Source organism: Erpetoichthys calabaricus, chromosome 2 (assembly GCF_900747795.2).
Source record: "Erpetoichthys calabaricus chromosome 2, fErpCal1.3, whole genome shotgun sequence".
NCBI classification, from domain to species: Eukaryota; Metazoa; Chordata; class Cladistia; order Polypteriformes; family Polypteridae; genus Erpetoichthys; species Erpetoichthys calabaricus.
The window spans coordinates 231,379,443-231,392,935 of NC_041395.2; the positions used below are offsets into that span (position 1 = coordinate 231,379,443).

The following is a 13,493-nucleotide window of genomic DNA, read 5'->3' on the forward strand; positions in this document are numbered from 1 at the left end:
TCCTTAAAGAAAAAGAACATATCCATTTTACTTTTTTTGTATCTCTTTAGTAATATTTTAGTGTAAAAGGATAACCAGTATTTAAACCTTTTATGTTACTTTATACATTTATTTTACACAATGTTGAAAAATTAATAAGAAAGCTACATATTTTGGCAGCTGCTGCTTTCATTTTCAATGAAATGAAAAAAGCTCTCCAAGAGAAAACGTCAATGAAGAAAAATCTAAAAATCAGAAACCCTCATTTATAAAAGTTTGCTGCAGATGACTTAACTGAAAATAAATGAATAGTTCCTATGTGTATAATACATATTTATCTATTTTACTTATGCCTTTATTCCACCAACTTACAACATCTGAGGTACAATTTGTTACATTACTTTTGTTTTTTGCAGCACAGGCAGGTGAAGTGACTTCCTCAGGGTCACACAGTGGTGTCAGTACCAGTATTTGAACTGACAAGCTCCGGGTTTACTGAAATATTACTGAACAAAGAAAAAAAATGAAAACGGGCAAATACGGCTATGCATACAGATGTCCATCCGTCCATTATCCAACCTGCTATATCCTAAATACAGGAGCCAATAAGTACATATGTATATATATATATATATATATATATATATATATGTGAATGTATGTATGTATATATGTATGTATGTCTATATATATATATATATATATATATATATATATGTGTATATATATATATATATATATATATATATATATATATATATATATATATGTATATATGTATATATATATGTATATATATATATGTATATGTAGATATGTAAATTTGTATATGTATATATATGTTTATGTGGATGTGTATATGTGTATATACGTATGTATATGTAGATATGTATATATATATGTATATATATGTTTATGTGTGTGTGTGTGTGTTAATATTATATATATAAAACACAGCAACACTCATAACAATGACAACACAATTACATTGACAATCATGTTACGTTATTTTTAAAATGTTTCCTTTTTTTTTTTTCATAACCTCTTTAACACACTACTTCTCCGCTGCGAAGCGCGGGTATTTTGCTAGTTTTTCAATATTTATTAAAATTATGCTGTTTTTTTATGCTCTGTGCTGTGCTTGAGAGTATACTTTCTGCAAATTAAGGCTACAACAAAAATGATTGATAGACCACACAAATACAGTAATCCCTCCTCCATCGCGGGGGTTGCGTTCCAGAACCCCCCGCGAAAGGTGAAAATCCGCGAAGTAGAAACCATATGTTCATATGGTTATTTTTATATATTTTAAGCCCCTATAAACTCTCCCACACTATTATAAACATTTCCCGCACAATTATACAGCATAAACCCTTTGTATTATCTTAGATATTAGGTAAGATTCGTTGCAATTATGTATGTAAACACAGTTTATATACAGTAAAACCTAAATATTATTTTAAAGATATCGAGCGTCTCCGATATCACTTATGTTACAGCCATTACGACAGACAGGCCACCAGCAATAAATACGTACAATGCAAGAAAAATTGTATACAGTAAAATGTGTGTACAGTGACACTAAACTATGTACATGTAATAAGTACTGTACGTAGATAATTAATTATGGTTACTCACCAACAATGACACGACGACTTGTCCGATAATGATTGAGTTTAATTTTACTGCACAACAAAGGATAGCGTTACAGCTCTTCTAAAGGAGCCTCTTCAGGCAACTGTGTAGCACCGCCGTTGTTCTTCTTCCAGCACTCTTCAATCCAAATCCCTAAAGCAGATTCCATCCAGACTACTGCCTTATCACATCCACTTGCAACTCGTTTTGCGCCCTGGTTAAAGGACACTGTGGCCGTAGATGTTATATGCTTTTCCTCCTTTTTAAATAAAAAGAATCGTGGACTCATTGATGCCGTAATGGTGTCCTGCAGTGGTGTAGCTGTACCCTTCCTTCAACATATCCAAAACTTTTACCTTTTCTGCAATCATGTGCATCTTCTGTTGGCGCTTGGACACAGCCCCTGAAGCAGTAGCAGGAGCACGTTAATGCTGAACAAGTGAGATGAGACTTCCTGGTTAATGCAGCACTCCGTCGCTGAGCCAATCAGCAGCACACAGGAACTTAACTGCGTGCTCTGATTGGGTAGCTTCTCAGCCATCCGCCAATAGCATCTCTTGTATGAAATCAACTGGGCAAACCAACTGAGGAAGCAAGTACCAGAAGTAAAAAGACCCATTGTCCGCAGAAACCCGCGAAGCAGCGAAAAATCTGCGTTATATATTTAGATATGCTTACATATAAAATCCGCGATAGAGTGATGCCACGAAAGTCGAAGCGCGATATAGCAAGGGATTACTGTAGTACCATTAACCAATAGGGTGGACAGATGAGTGAAGATGGGGCAGTGTTCTGGACAGTAAAAAGATGTGATCATGTTATGAAATAGAAAGAGAAGGTTCAGCAAAGGTCAGTGGTTAGCAAGCATTGTTTTTTGCTGTTGACTACTGGCACACTTAGATGAGTACCGGCCAGAGGCATCAATAGCTTTAGCACTTATTAGGGGTTTAACAAACCCCATATTGATGCCATTAATCCTTCAAGTATGTTACTTGGAAAAGGTTTGTGGGGTTCCCCCTTGAGTTTTCATGCAGTCAAAGAGAGGGGGAGTTTCCCCATGGAGTTCTACACACTCAAAGACTGGGGGTCCCCATGGGTTTTTGCGCTGTTGTTCATGCAAGGTTAGGGTCTGAAAACCTGAGATTATACAACAGTTCTCTCCAAGATCTGGGACTAAAGCCCTGGATGCACCCCACAACACCACTGGTATCTGATTTCATCTTGGTTATCCATTCTGCTCCGTTAAGTTAATACAGAATTTAATATTAACATACCTTTAAAGACTATATACTGTACAACAAATTGGAAAGTAAGTCCTTGCAAGCATATCTGATGCAAAGAAGTTTTCCATATAATACAAAATATGCTAGTTCTAGCATTCCAGAGTAGCTATCCATCCTGTGTACTATTAAGAGGCAGTGTGTAGCTGACAGTTTTTCTCTCCATTATCACCAGTACTAATTGTTATGTAGCACAGTACTGTATTTATATAGCTATTATTTTTGAGCAAGTGAGTCTGGAGAAGACTTATGCTTTGCATCACAGGGCACATTTCTTTCATGATGCTCAGTCTTTCATTCCAGATTTATACCTAACAACATCTTCAGCATCTGATCCCTGCCAGGTAGTCCTCATGTGGAATAGCAGTCACATTTACAGATATAACATCTTAATTTAACCTTTTTTGTAGGGAGTCAACTTTTTTCTCCTCAGTTTAATATGCTGCCTGGTTTTGCCATTATGTGAATATATGTCCATTATATTTTTTTCTTTCATTAGAAGAGCAGGGATTCAACAGTTAGCAGGTCTTCTGATGAATTAGCTTCTGTCTTTCTAGCATATGAGCAAATGAATGAAAAGATTAATATTACCATCTTACATTTGATGTAAGAAGCTAAAAATGTTGCTGTTTAATTGATCTCTTCTTTGGATTTTGGATGTTTTACCTTTATAACACCAAATATTGTAAAAACATTTAAATATCCATCCATCCATCCTCTTCTGCTTATCCGAGGTCGGGTCGCGGGGGCAGCAGCTTGAGCAGAGATGCCCAGACTTCCCTCTCCCCGGCCACTTCTTCTAGCTCATCCGGGAGAATCCCAAGGCGTTCCTAGGCCAGCCGAGAGACACAGTCCCTCCAGCGTGTCCTGGGTCTTCCCTGGGGCCTCCTCCTGGTTAGACGTGCCCGGAACACCTCACCAGGGAGGCGTCCAGGAGGCATCCTGATCAGATGCCCGAGCCACCTCATCTGACTCCTCTCGATGCAGAGGAGCAGCGGCTCTACTCTGAGCCCCTCCCGGATGACTGAGCTTCTCACCCTGTCTTTAAGGGAAAGCCCAGACACCCTGCGGAGGAAACTCATTTCAGCCGCTTGTATTCGCGATCTCGTTCTTTCGGTCACTACCCATAGCTCATGACCATAGGTGAGGGCAGGAACATAGATCGACTGGTAAATTGAGAGCTTCGCCTTGCGGCTCAGCTCCTTTTTCACCACGACAGACCGATGCAGAGCCCGCATTACTGCAGATGCCGCACCGATCCGCCTGTCGATCTCACGCTCCATTCTTCCCTCACTCGTGAACAAGACCCCGAGATACTTGAACTCCTCCACTTGGGGCAGGATCTCACTACCAACCCTGAGAGGGCACTCCACCCTTTTCTTGCTGAGGACCATGGTCTCAGATTTGGAGGTGCTGATTCCCATCCCAGCCGCTTCACACTCGGCTGCGAACCGATCCAGAGAGAGCTGAAGATCACGGCCTGATGAAGCAAACAGGACAACATCATCTGCAAAAAGCAGTGACCCAATCCCCCTCAACGCCCTGGCTGCGCCTAGAAATTCTGTCCATAAAAGTTATGAACAGAATCGGAGACAAAGGACAGCCCTGGTGGAGTCCAACTCTCACAGGAAACGGGTTTGACTTACTGCCGGCAATGCGGACCAAGCTCTGGCACCGATCGTACAGGGACCAAACAGCCCTTATCAGGGGGTCCGGTACCCCATACTCTCGGAGTATCCCCCACAGGATTCCCCGAGGGACACGGTCGAATGCCTTTTCCAAGTCCACAAAACACATGTAGACTGGTTGGGCAAACTCCCATGCACCCTCCAGGACCCTGCTAAGGGTGTAGAGCTGGTCCACTGTTCCGCGACCAGGGCGAAAACCACACTGTTCCTCCTGAATCCGAGGCTCGACTATCTGACGAACCCTCCTCTCCAGGACCCCCGAATAGACTTTTCCAGGGAGGCTGAGGAGTGTGATCCCTCTGTAGTTGGAACACACCCTTCGGTCCCCTTTCTTAAAGAGGGGGACCACCACCCCAGTCTGCCAATCCAGAGGCATTGTCCCTGATGTCCATGCGATGTTGCAGAGGCGTGTCAACCAAGACACTCCTACAACATCCAGAGCCTTGAGGAACTCCAGCATATCTCATCCACCCCCGGGGCCCTGCCACCAAGGAGTTTTTTGACCACCTCGGTGACCTCAGTCCCAGAGATGGGGGAGCCCACCTCTGAGTCCCCAGGCTCAGCTTCCTCATTGGAAGGCATGTTAGTGGGATTGAGGAGGTCTTCAAAGTACTCCATCCACCGAACCACAACATCCCGAGTCGAGGTCAGCAGCGCACCATCCCCACCATATACAGTGCTGACACTGCACTGCTTCCCCTTCCTGCGACGCCGGATGGTGGACCAGAATCTCCTCGAAGCCGTCCGAAAGTCGTTCTCCATGGCCTGCCCAAACTCCTCCCATGCCCAAGTTTTTGCATCAGCAACCACCAAAGCCGCATTCCGCTTGGCCTGCCGGTACCTATCAGCTGCCTCCAGAGTCCCACAGGACAAAAGGGTCCTGTAGGACTCCTTCTTCAGCTTGACGGCATCCCTCACCGCTGGTGTCCACCAACGGGTTCGGGGATTGCTGCCACGACAGGCACCGACCACCTTACGGCCACAGCTCCGGTCAGCTGCCTCAACAATAGAGGCACAGAACATGGCCCATTCGGACTCAATGTCCCCCACCTCCCTCGGGATGTGGTCGAAGTTCTGCCGGAGGTGGGAGTTGAAGCTACTTCTGACAGGGGGCTCTTCCAGATGTTCCCAGCAGATCCTCACAACACGTTTGGGCCTACCAGGCCTGACCGGCATCCTCCCCCACCATCGAAGCCAACTCACCACCAGGTGGTGATCAGTTGACAGCTCTGCCCCTCTCTTCACCCGAGTGTCCAAGACATGTGGCCGCAAGTCCGATGACATGACCACAAAGTCGATCATCGAACTGAGGCCTAGAGTGTCCTGGTGCCAAGTGCACATATGAACACCCCTATTCTTGAACATGGTGTTCATTATGGACAATCCGTGACAAGCACAGAAGTCCAATAACAAAACACTGCTCGGGTTCAGATCGGGGGGGGGCATTCCTCCCAATCACGCCCTTCCAGGTCTCACTGTCATTGCCCACGTGAGCATTGAAGTCTCCCAGCAGAACGAGGGAGTCCCCAGAAGGTATGCCCTCTAGCACCCCCTCCAGGGACTCCAAAAAGGGTGGGTACTCTGAACTGCTGTTCGGTGCATACGCACAAACAACAGTTAGGACCCGGCCCCCACCCGAAGGTGGAGGGAGGTTACCCTCTTGTCCACCGGGGTAAACCCCAATGAACAGGCTCCAAGTCGGGGGGCAATAAGTATACCCACACCCGCTCGGCGCCTCTCACCGGGGGCAACTCCAGAGTGGTAGAGAGTCCAGCCCCTCTCAAGGAGATTGGTTCCAGAGTCCAAGCTGTGCGTCGAGGTGAGTCCGACTATATCTAGCAGGAACCTCTCAACCTCGCGCACTAGCTCAGGCTCCTTCCCCTTCAGAGAGGTGACATTCCATGTCCCAAGAGCCAGCTTCTGTAGCCGAGGATCGGACTGCCAAGGTCCCCGCCTTTGGCCACCACCCAACTCACACTGCACCCAACCTCCTTGGCCCCTCCCATAGGTGGTGAGCCCTTGGGAAGGGGGACCCACGTTGCCTCTTCGGGCTGTGCAACTTTTATAAATAAATAAATTTAAATACAGTACATACTTAATGCAAAATTCTAAATTTCAGTGATTTCATTTTGTTGGGTAATTTAGAATTTTATTATTTCCCGCAAGAGGCTGTACAAGTTTATAGTGAAACTCAGTGGTCTATGTTTGGACAGAGAGTATAAAATGGAAAAATCTCTGTGCAGCACATTCAGACCCAAGCCATCCAACAATGTAACCCATAGAAAGTTATGCAGTTTCATAAATTAGCAATCCACTTGTATATTTCACAGTTAAAAATATATTTCAAATGGAACTAATTTGTTTGAGTAAAGAGCTACCTGACTGCCTATAGGTTTTATCATCATTATGTCTGTGTTTTTGCACTACACCCAGTAGTCTCTCTTCAAAGTTATTTTTTTTTCCAGTGGGGTGTAGTTAGAGCATTTTGGATATGTATGACATTGCAAAAGAGAGGATTATGCAGTGTAGGAGCCTATCTTCTCATGTGACATGATTCTTGCCATGTGGTCCTTGCAACCATATCAAGTATAAATGTATTATTTACAACCACAGGCAACATGCTCATCTGTTGTATTATATTCTCTTTTAACTTCTTATAAGTGAAAGTCCTCATTTCTTTTCCAGTTATTTGAAAAAAATAGGCTTCTGGGAATGCTGGGTCTGTTGCACTTCTGGTGCCCTGCTGAAAAGCATCAGAGCAGGTTTACATTCCCCTTTCTAATGGAGGTTTTTATGACTCCAATGGATTATGGACATGGTGCTGAAAGACGGCAGCATTCCACTTCACTCAAGTCTTTTACAATGAGAGCCTTTGAATTGGTGGAAGCTACATCCTTTATCTGCTTTGGGCTCTTCTGAATATTACACTCTGGGCAGTAGTTTTGACTACTATATTCTTCGAACATTTCAGTCACAGCGATCCATGGTACCTCTACCTTCCTCTTACTTTTTCTTTTATTTTCAGCTGGGTTGAATCCTTAAAACATGTGGAGAACTGCTATCTTCACACTTTCCCTCCCACAAACATTGCAGTCAAGCTGGCTCTGGCCTCTTTTTGAAAACTACCTAACTCTCTTTCTGCTGATTTATGGAGGCCAGACTTTTATAATTTGATATTTAGTCAGCTCCATACACCAAGAATCAATGGACCTTATATTTTTAATATTACATTAAGCACATCTTTTGCTCACTTAGTGGGTAACTGTGGAACTGTGTGATGATATGGAGAAACTGTATTCCTCGTTAATTCTCTCTTACTAATTTTTCTTGTTTTAACTTTTTGCTCAATGGTGGGCTTCTTCCTTCTTACATAGCTGTTCAAAATTTGTCTATCTTTATTATCTACCTTAACATCTTCCTCAAAGTGTTGAGAAGTGGTCATGGGTGACTTGGGGTAATTGGTCTTTTTATTTACGCTAGCTTCAAACTGCTTGTATCTGTTTCTGTCTTACATTTGCCTTTTCTAATAAAAATGTGACCACAAAGTTTACAGTAGTAAGTCAGTGAAAGTGCACACTTAGGTTTATTGGTAGCCACAAGTATTATGATTTCTTTTTATGTTCTACTGTGTGAACAAATATTTTGGAGGCATTAATTTTGAACTGGTAAGAATTTTTGGCCCCAAAAGATACTCATATTTAAACAATACTCACATTCTGTTGCTATTTTTACTACTTTAATCTTAAACTGATCCCACATTTCCAGTTATAGTAGTAAATTACTTTATCTGTAACTGCACGGCTAACTCTCCATTTCACTGCACTGTGTTTATTATTCTCCATTGTTTTCTGTTTTAAAATACAAACATATCGACAGAACAGTTTGAGAATGTGACATAGACAGTTGTGGTGGCTTTGTTCCTAGCATTTTATTGGTTGATAATTGAGAGTACAATGATGAAGGGCTTGTAAGCTTGATATAAAAAAAAATCAAGTGGAAATGGCTGTACAAGGCAAAAGAAAATTTAAACATCCTTAAACTTAGATAATTATATTAGTTTCAAGTTCACCAAACTCTTGAAACTATATTTTTAATAGTTATTCAGCAGTGTTATAATAGTGCTAAAGTGGCCCTTGGTTTAAAATTACGACAACCAGATAGTTAAAAAAAAAAAAGAAAGAAATATTATAAAAAAATAATGAAAATAATGCATAAATTATACAGACACATTATTATTCAGGTTATGCATAATGTTATATGGGTTTACTCAGCAACTCTTGGTTTTAAAGGTGCTGCATCAGGATTTTCTCACTCTATTGAAGATGTCCAAGTATGATCTAATAAGTATGAATATAAGACTTTTGAGTCTTACATAAAAAAACTAAATAATCTGACTGAAATGTTCAGGTTTCTCAATGCTCAAAAACACTTCCCAAGATAACAAAATAATTGTGAAATTTTAAATGTTATTGAACTATTCCTTTAATTTGAACACTTATTTTATTTCTTTTGCTAATTACTTAATAATTTGAAGTTAAATTAAACCATACAGTTGAACCTGTTTTTATTTGACCCAGGGTATGCAGCATCAGATCGCCCATGTTGCTACTCAGATAGAAGCAGCACGACTTCTAACCTACAATGCAGCACGTTTAAGTGAAGCTGGAAGACCTTTTATCAAAGAAGCTTGCATGGCAAAATATTATGCATCTGAGGTAAGAAATATTTAGAGGTGTTGTCCAAATCAAAGTCATTGTAGAAAGTTTCAAATACAAACTTGTGCAAATTCATATTTTTAATCTACAGGCTAGCTGCTTCTGTTAAGTTCTTCTTCATCATACAACTAACTGCATTTTTTAGATGCAAGTGTGCTTGTGAATTTTATTGTTCACTATTATTGTGGCTTTTGTTTTATACTTACTTTTTTTGGTCTGTGTCATATAGAGTTTATAAAAGAAAATCAGTTTTAATTATTGGTTGTTAGAACTAAAATTTTCAAGTCACCTGCATGCCTCACTGCCTTTACTGTATTTGCGAAATTATTTAAATGAAAATATCCTACAATATTTTGAAATATGCTGCTTCAAATAGTAATTGTTATATTTATTGATTGTAACGCAGTCTATCTTGTACATATGTAAAAGTAATTACCGTACTGTAATTCCAGACTACTTAAGGACACGAGAAAAAAGATTGCATTACATTGAATTAAGTTCTAAGAGTATAAAAACTTGATTCTTACAAGTTTGTTGAATAACAATAGATTATGCAAGATTTTTATTTGTCTTATAACGTTCTGACTTTCAAGTGGACAAAATGCTTTTAGAAATAATACTACACAACAGTCATTATTTCCCAGTTTCTGTGTTTTGGAGTCAATGTAGAAATTACAAACTAAGTTTGGTACATTTTTATTAAAATGTAATAACAGTTATATGGGGAATATGTTGTTTCTTTAACTCTTTAACAATATTTTCAACCAACTTTTCATTCTGCTTCTCCAGGTGTTCTGGTTATTTAATTGATTATTTACTAATTAGCTGGTCTGACACTGAAGTCGTCGCAGCTCTCATCAAGCTGGGTGTTTGCTAAGCTGGTAGTTAATTGTTACTATTAGGGTTAAATGAAGTCAGCAAACTACACAGTAAAAGGGGAAAATAATAGGAAAACATCAAAAGAGAGTTAAGCATTTATAGCTTTAGAAAAAAATAGAAATATTTCTAAATGTCTTATAAATGTAAAAACCATACTGCTGTGTTTTTCTGAATACAGAATAAGAGAAGAGTAAAAAGGACCAGCTAATTAAATGAGATCAGTTGTTATCGATTATTATCACCGATTGTGAATCTGGTTGGCATAAAAACCTGCAGCCACAGCAGGTCCCTAGAACTGAGTTTGGGAACCACTGGTATACAGAATATTTTTGATTCAGCGTTCCAGAGGCTCTGGTTATTTGATAGTAGTCTATTACTTGCAGTAGATCAAAAAAGTAATATGTTGAAAAAAAATGTAAGAAAGCTATTAAAACAAAATTATATGCTTATTGTATATTTGTACTAACACCAGGAACTGTAACAATGCTGATGACATGGTTCCATTTGTTTTTCTATTAAAACAAGAATACTAAAAGAGAATCCACTTGTACACTGATGTCACATGTAATGTCATAGGAAATTATTGTGATTCCATTTATTTCTTGTAATAAGTGGAAGTCTCCTAGGTGGAAAATATCACCAACCTGTATTGCAGCAAGGGCCTTTATCAGCAGTCCACAGCACTTTTTACAACATTTGTACAAAACAACTAAATGATACAGAGAAACAATGCTTTGACTACAATCTTGTTGACTGTTTGAAGAACTTGGACTCAAACCAATTCCTGACCTCTAAATCTAAACCTCATTGAATCTGTTCGTAGAACCACAGATGTCTCTAAATTTCACTGGTGGTGGGATCTTTAATTTGTAGTTGTCTAGTGTTAGTTTTGTGATCCTTTGTATATAAAATGAAAGTAAGTGCATTTAAGGGAGTTCAAATACAGGAGGGTTAATCTGAGAATGTGGCAAAGAGTTCAAGGCAGGATTGAACCTTGGACAGAAATTCCACTCCATCCCAAATTACAATCTTTTTTTATACTGCCCCTCAATCAGTTAAAGAACATATAGAATGTTGTATAATGAGTATTTGATATAATGCTGTAATGAACACAATAATATTTAAATGCTACATAAAGGCTTGTTTTTTCTCAGGCTGTGCTAAAATGGCTTGCCATTACAACAGCATTGTCTGCAGAGACTACGTTGAATCGGTAGTAGTGAGTTAACAATAAAAAAGAAATTAAACCAGTCAATTTTACAATTTACAGTAATATTACAGCACTTAAAATGAGGACCACTTGGAACTTGCTACAAATGCTGAGAATTCAACATCATAAGGCTAAGTTGCGTTCCACCCATACCTCATTACTCAAGGGTTGAGGTGAGCAGCAAACTCTAAATCAGTTACTACACACAAAAGGCTTCTTTCTAAAGGTGTAAATTGCTGTCATATATAAAATTTGATATTTTGTTTCTGGTGGTTCTCAGTACAGAATAATTGCAATTGTAAAATCTGAAAAACATTCAGTTGCTGGTATTTTGTGTTTAAAGCCTACTTTCATGCTAAAAACTGAAAAGAAATGCTTTTCTGTTCAGCAGATTCAGCAGCCCTTGTTAACACTTTAAATTTATAATTGTATATGTATTATTGTGTTATTTTTAATATATATAATCTGGAAAAATAGTACTTCGGGATATACATCCTGAAACTTGTCTGCTGCATGTAACTTTGCCTGATGTACTTCAGAGTAGCAGTTTAATTAAAAAAGACAACTTTCTTGTATTGGGTGAAATTTACTTCAGTGTTGGATTTAAACTTAATTACTTATGTGAAATAGGAACTTACTGCTTATATATAGATTAAATGAATACACCACCCAAAATTATGTTTTTTTTTTTTTTAATATGTCGCTTAACCCATGTGGTTTGTAGTAACAGCAGAGGAAAATATTTAATCTTCTGTTTTCATGGAGAATGGAGATCATGTTTCTGACAGAATGGGTGTCTATGTAGACTAACACCGAATAACCGCAAACAATGTCCAAAGTGTCCATGAAAATCTTTTGCGTTACTTGTGATACATAATGCATATTTCAACTCATCCAGTCTTATACTCTTCAACATGCAAAACGCGTGCATTCTTTGCTAAAATACGGTTAAATAAATACTTGTGGAATATCAGAGTTGTGCACAAACATGAAATCAGTCTTGTAAATTCATTCATTCATTGGTCAAGAGTCATGCCTTCATAGCCAGAGTTTTTTGTACCTTTACATGTAACATGCATACATCAATGACTTGCATCCACAGCAAAACTATATAGCAGCCAGTCTTAGAACTTTTATATTAAGTGTACATTGATATAGTGAATTGTATTGTATTTCTTTCTATTTTTTACTTAAACAATTACATTGTGATGAATACACTTCCCTCTGTCTATCAAGCATCAGTTCACAATATCAGTGATAGATTTATTCAGTTCTTCAAATCTGCATATTAACTGAATAATTTTATTTTTCTTGACCAACATGTTATTCCCTGGTCAATTTAAACTTGTCTCATTTTATTTTTAATACACTTTTTTCTCATAAATGCAGAAACTACAAAGAAAATCGCAATTCACAAGCAGGTTAGACTTGGAACAATGCAGTTTAAGGTCACATGTAGCATTAACATATTTCAAGAGGCTAGGAGTCCATTTCCTGGCATACATCATTTCAAGTATTATCTTGTCTGCTGGGGAGAAAGGAATGAAAAAAAGGAAAATACTATCAATTGCAAAGCTGCTGTATCAGCCCTCCAATGAAAGCATGTGTTAATAAAGGACTGAACAATAAAATGACAATCTCACTTTGACTGCTACAGTTTCTGTACTATAGAGGTAGGACCCCATTTTCCAAGTCAAACCCATATCAAGTAGCAATTTTGGGTACCTAGTATTTATAGATTGTGATTTAAGTGTTTTTTTTATTTCAATAGTCATTAAAGGTAAAGATTTTAAGTTTTGAAGTTATGTATACGAATGCCTATGCATCTTCTTGTGGTTAGAATGTATACACATACTTTAAATTTCAGTTAATATGTAAACAGTGAAATGTACATTACCTTTACAGGATGGTTAAAGCAAGCTACAATTTTGTGAACTCTGCATCCTAATTAATAGCAGCTAATCTACACTCACTAGCCACTTTAACATGTACACCTGTGGATAGGAGCCCGTTTACCTCCAGAACAACCTAAATTTTCCAAACTATGGATTCTATCTCATATGATATAAGATCTAAATCAGACTGTTCATACAAGTCTGCCAACAAA

At 39.0% G+C, this 13,493-nt stretch overlaps 2 protein-coding genes across 3 annotated transcripts in view; one reads left to right on the top strand and one right to left on the bottom strand.

Annotated features, from left to right (window-relative positions):
• acadsb (acyl-CoA dehydrogenase short/branched chain) overlaps positions 1-13,493 on the top strand; it is a 79,002-nt gene that overhangs the window by 61,956 nt on the left and 3,553 nt on the right. For both annotated transcript variants that reach the window (XM_028795237.2, XM_028795238.2), the window contains exon 9: positions 9,160-9,297. In XM_028795237.2, the coding sequence (XP_028651070.2) occupies positions 9,160-9,297 (138 nt within the window). The remainder of the gene's footprint in view (positions 1-9,159; positions 9,298-13,493) is intronic.
• LOC127526696 (craniofacial development protein 2-like) overlaps positions 1-13,493 on the bottom strand; it is a 260,456-nt gene that overhangs the window by 49,002 nt on the left and 197,961 nt on the right. The window lies entirely within an intron of this gene.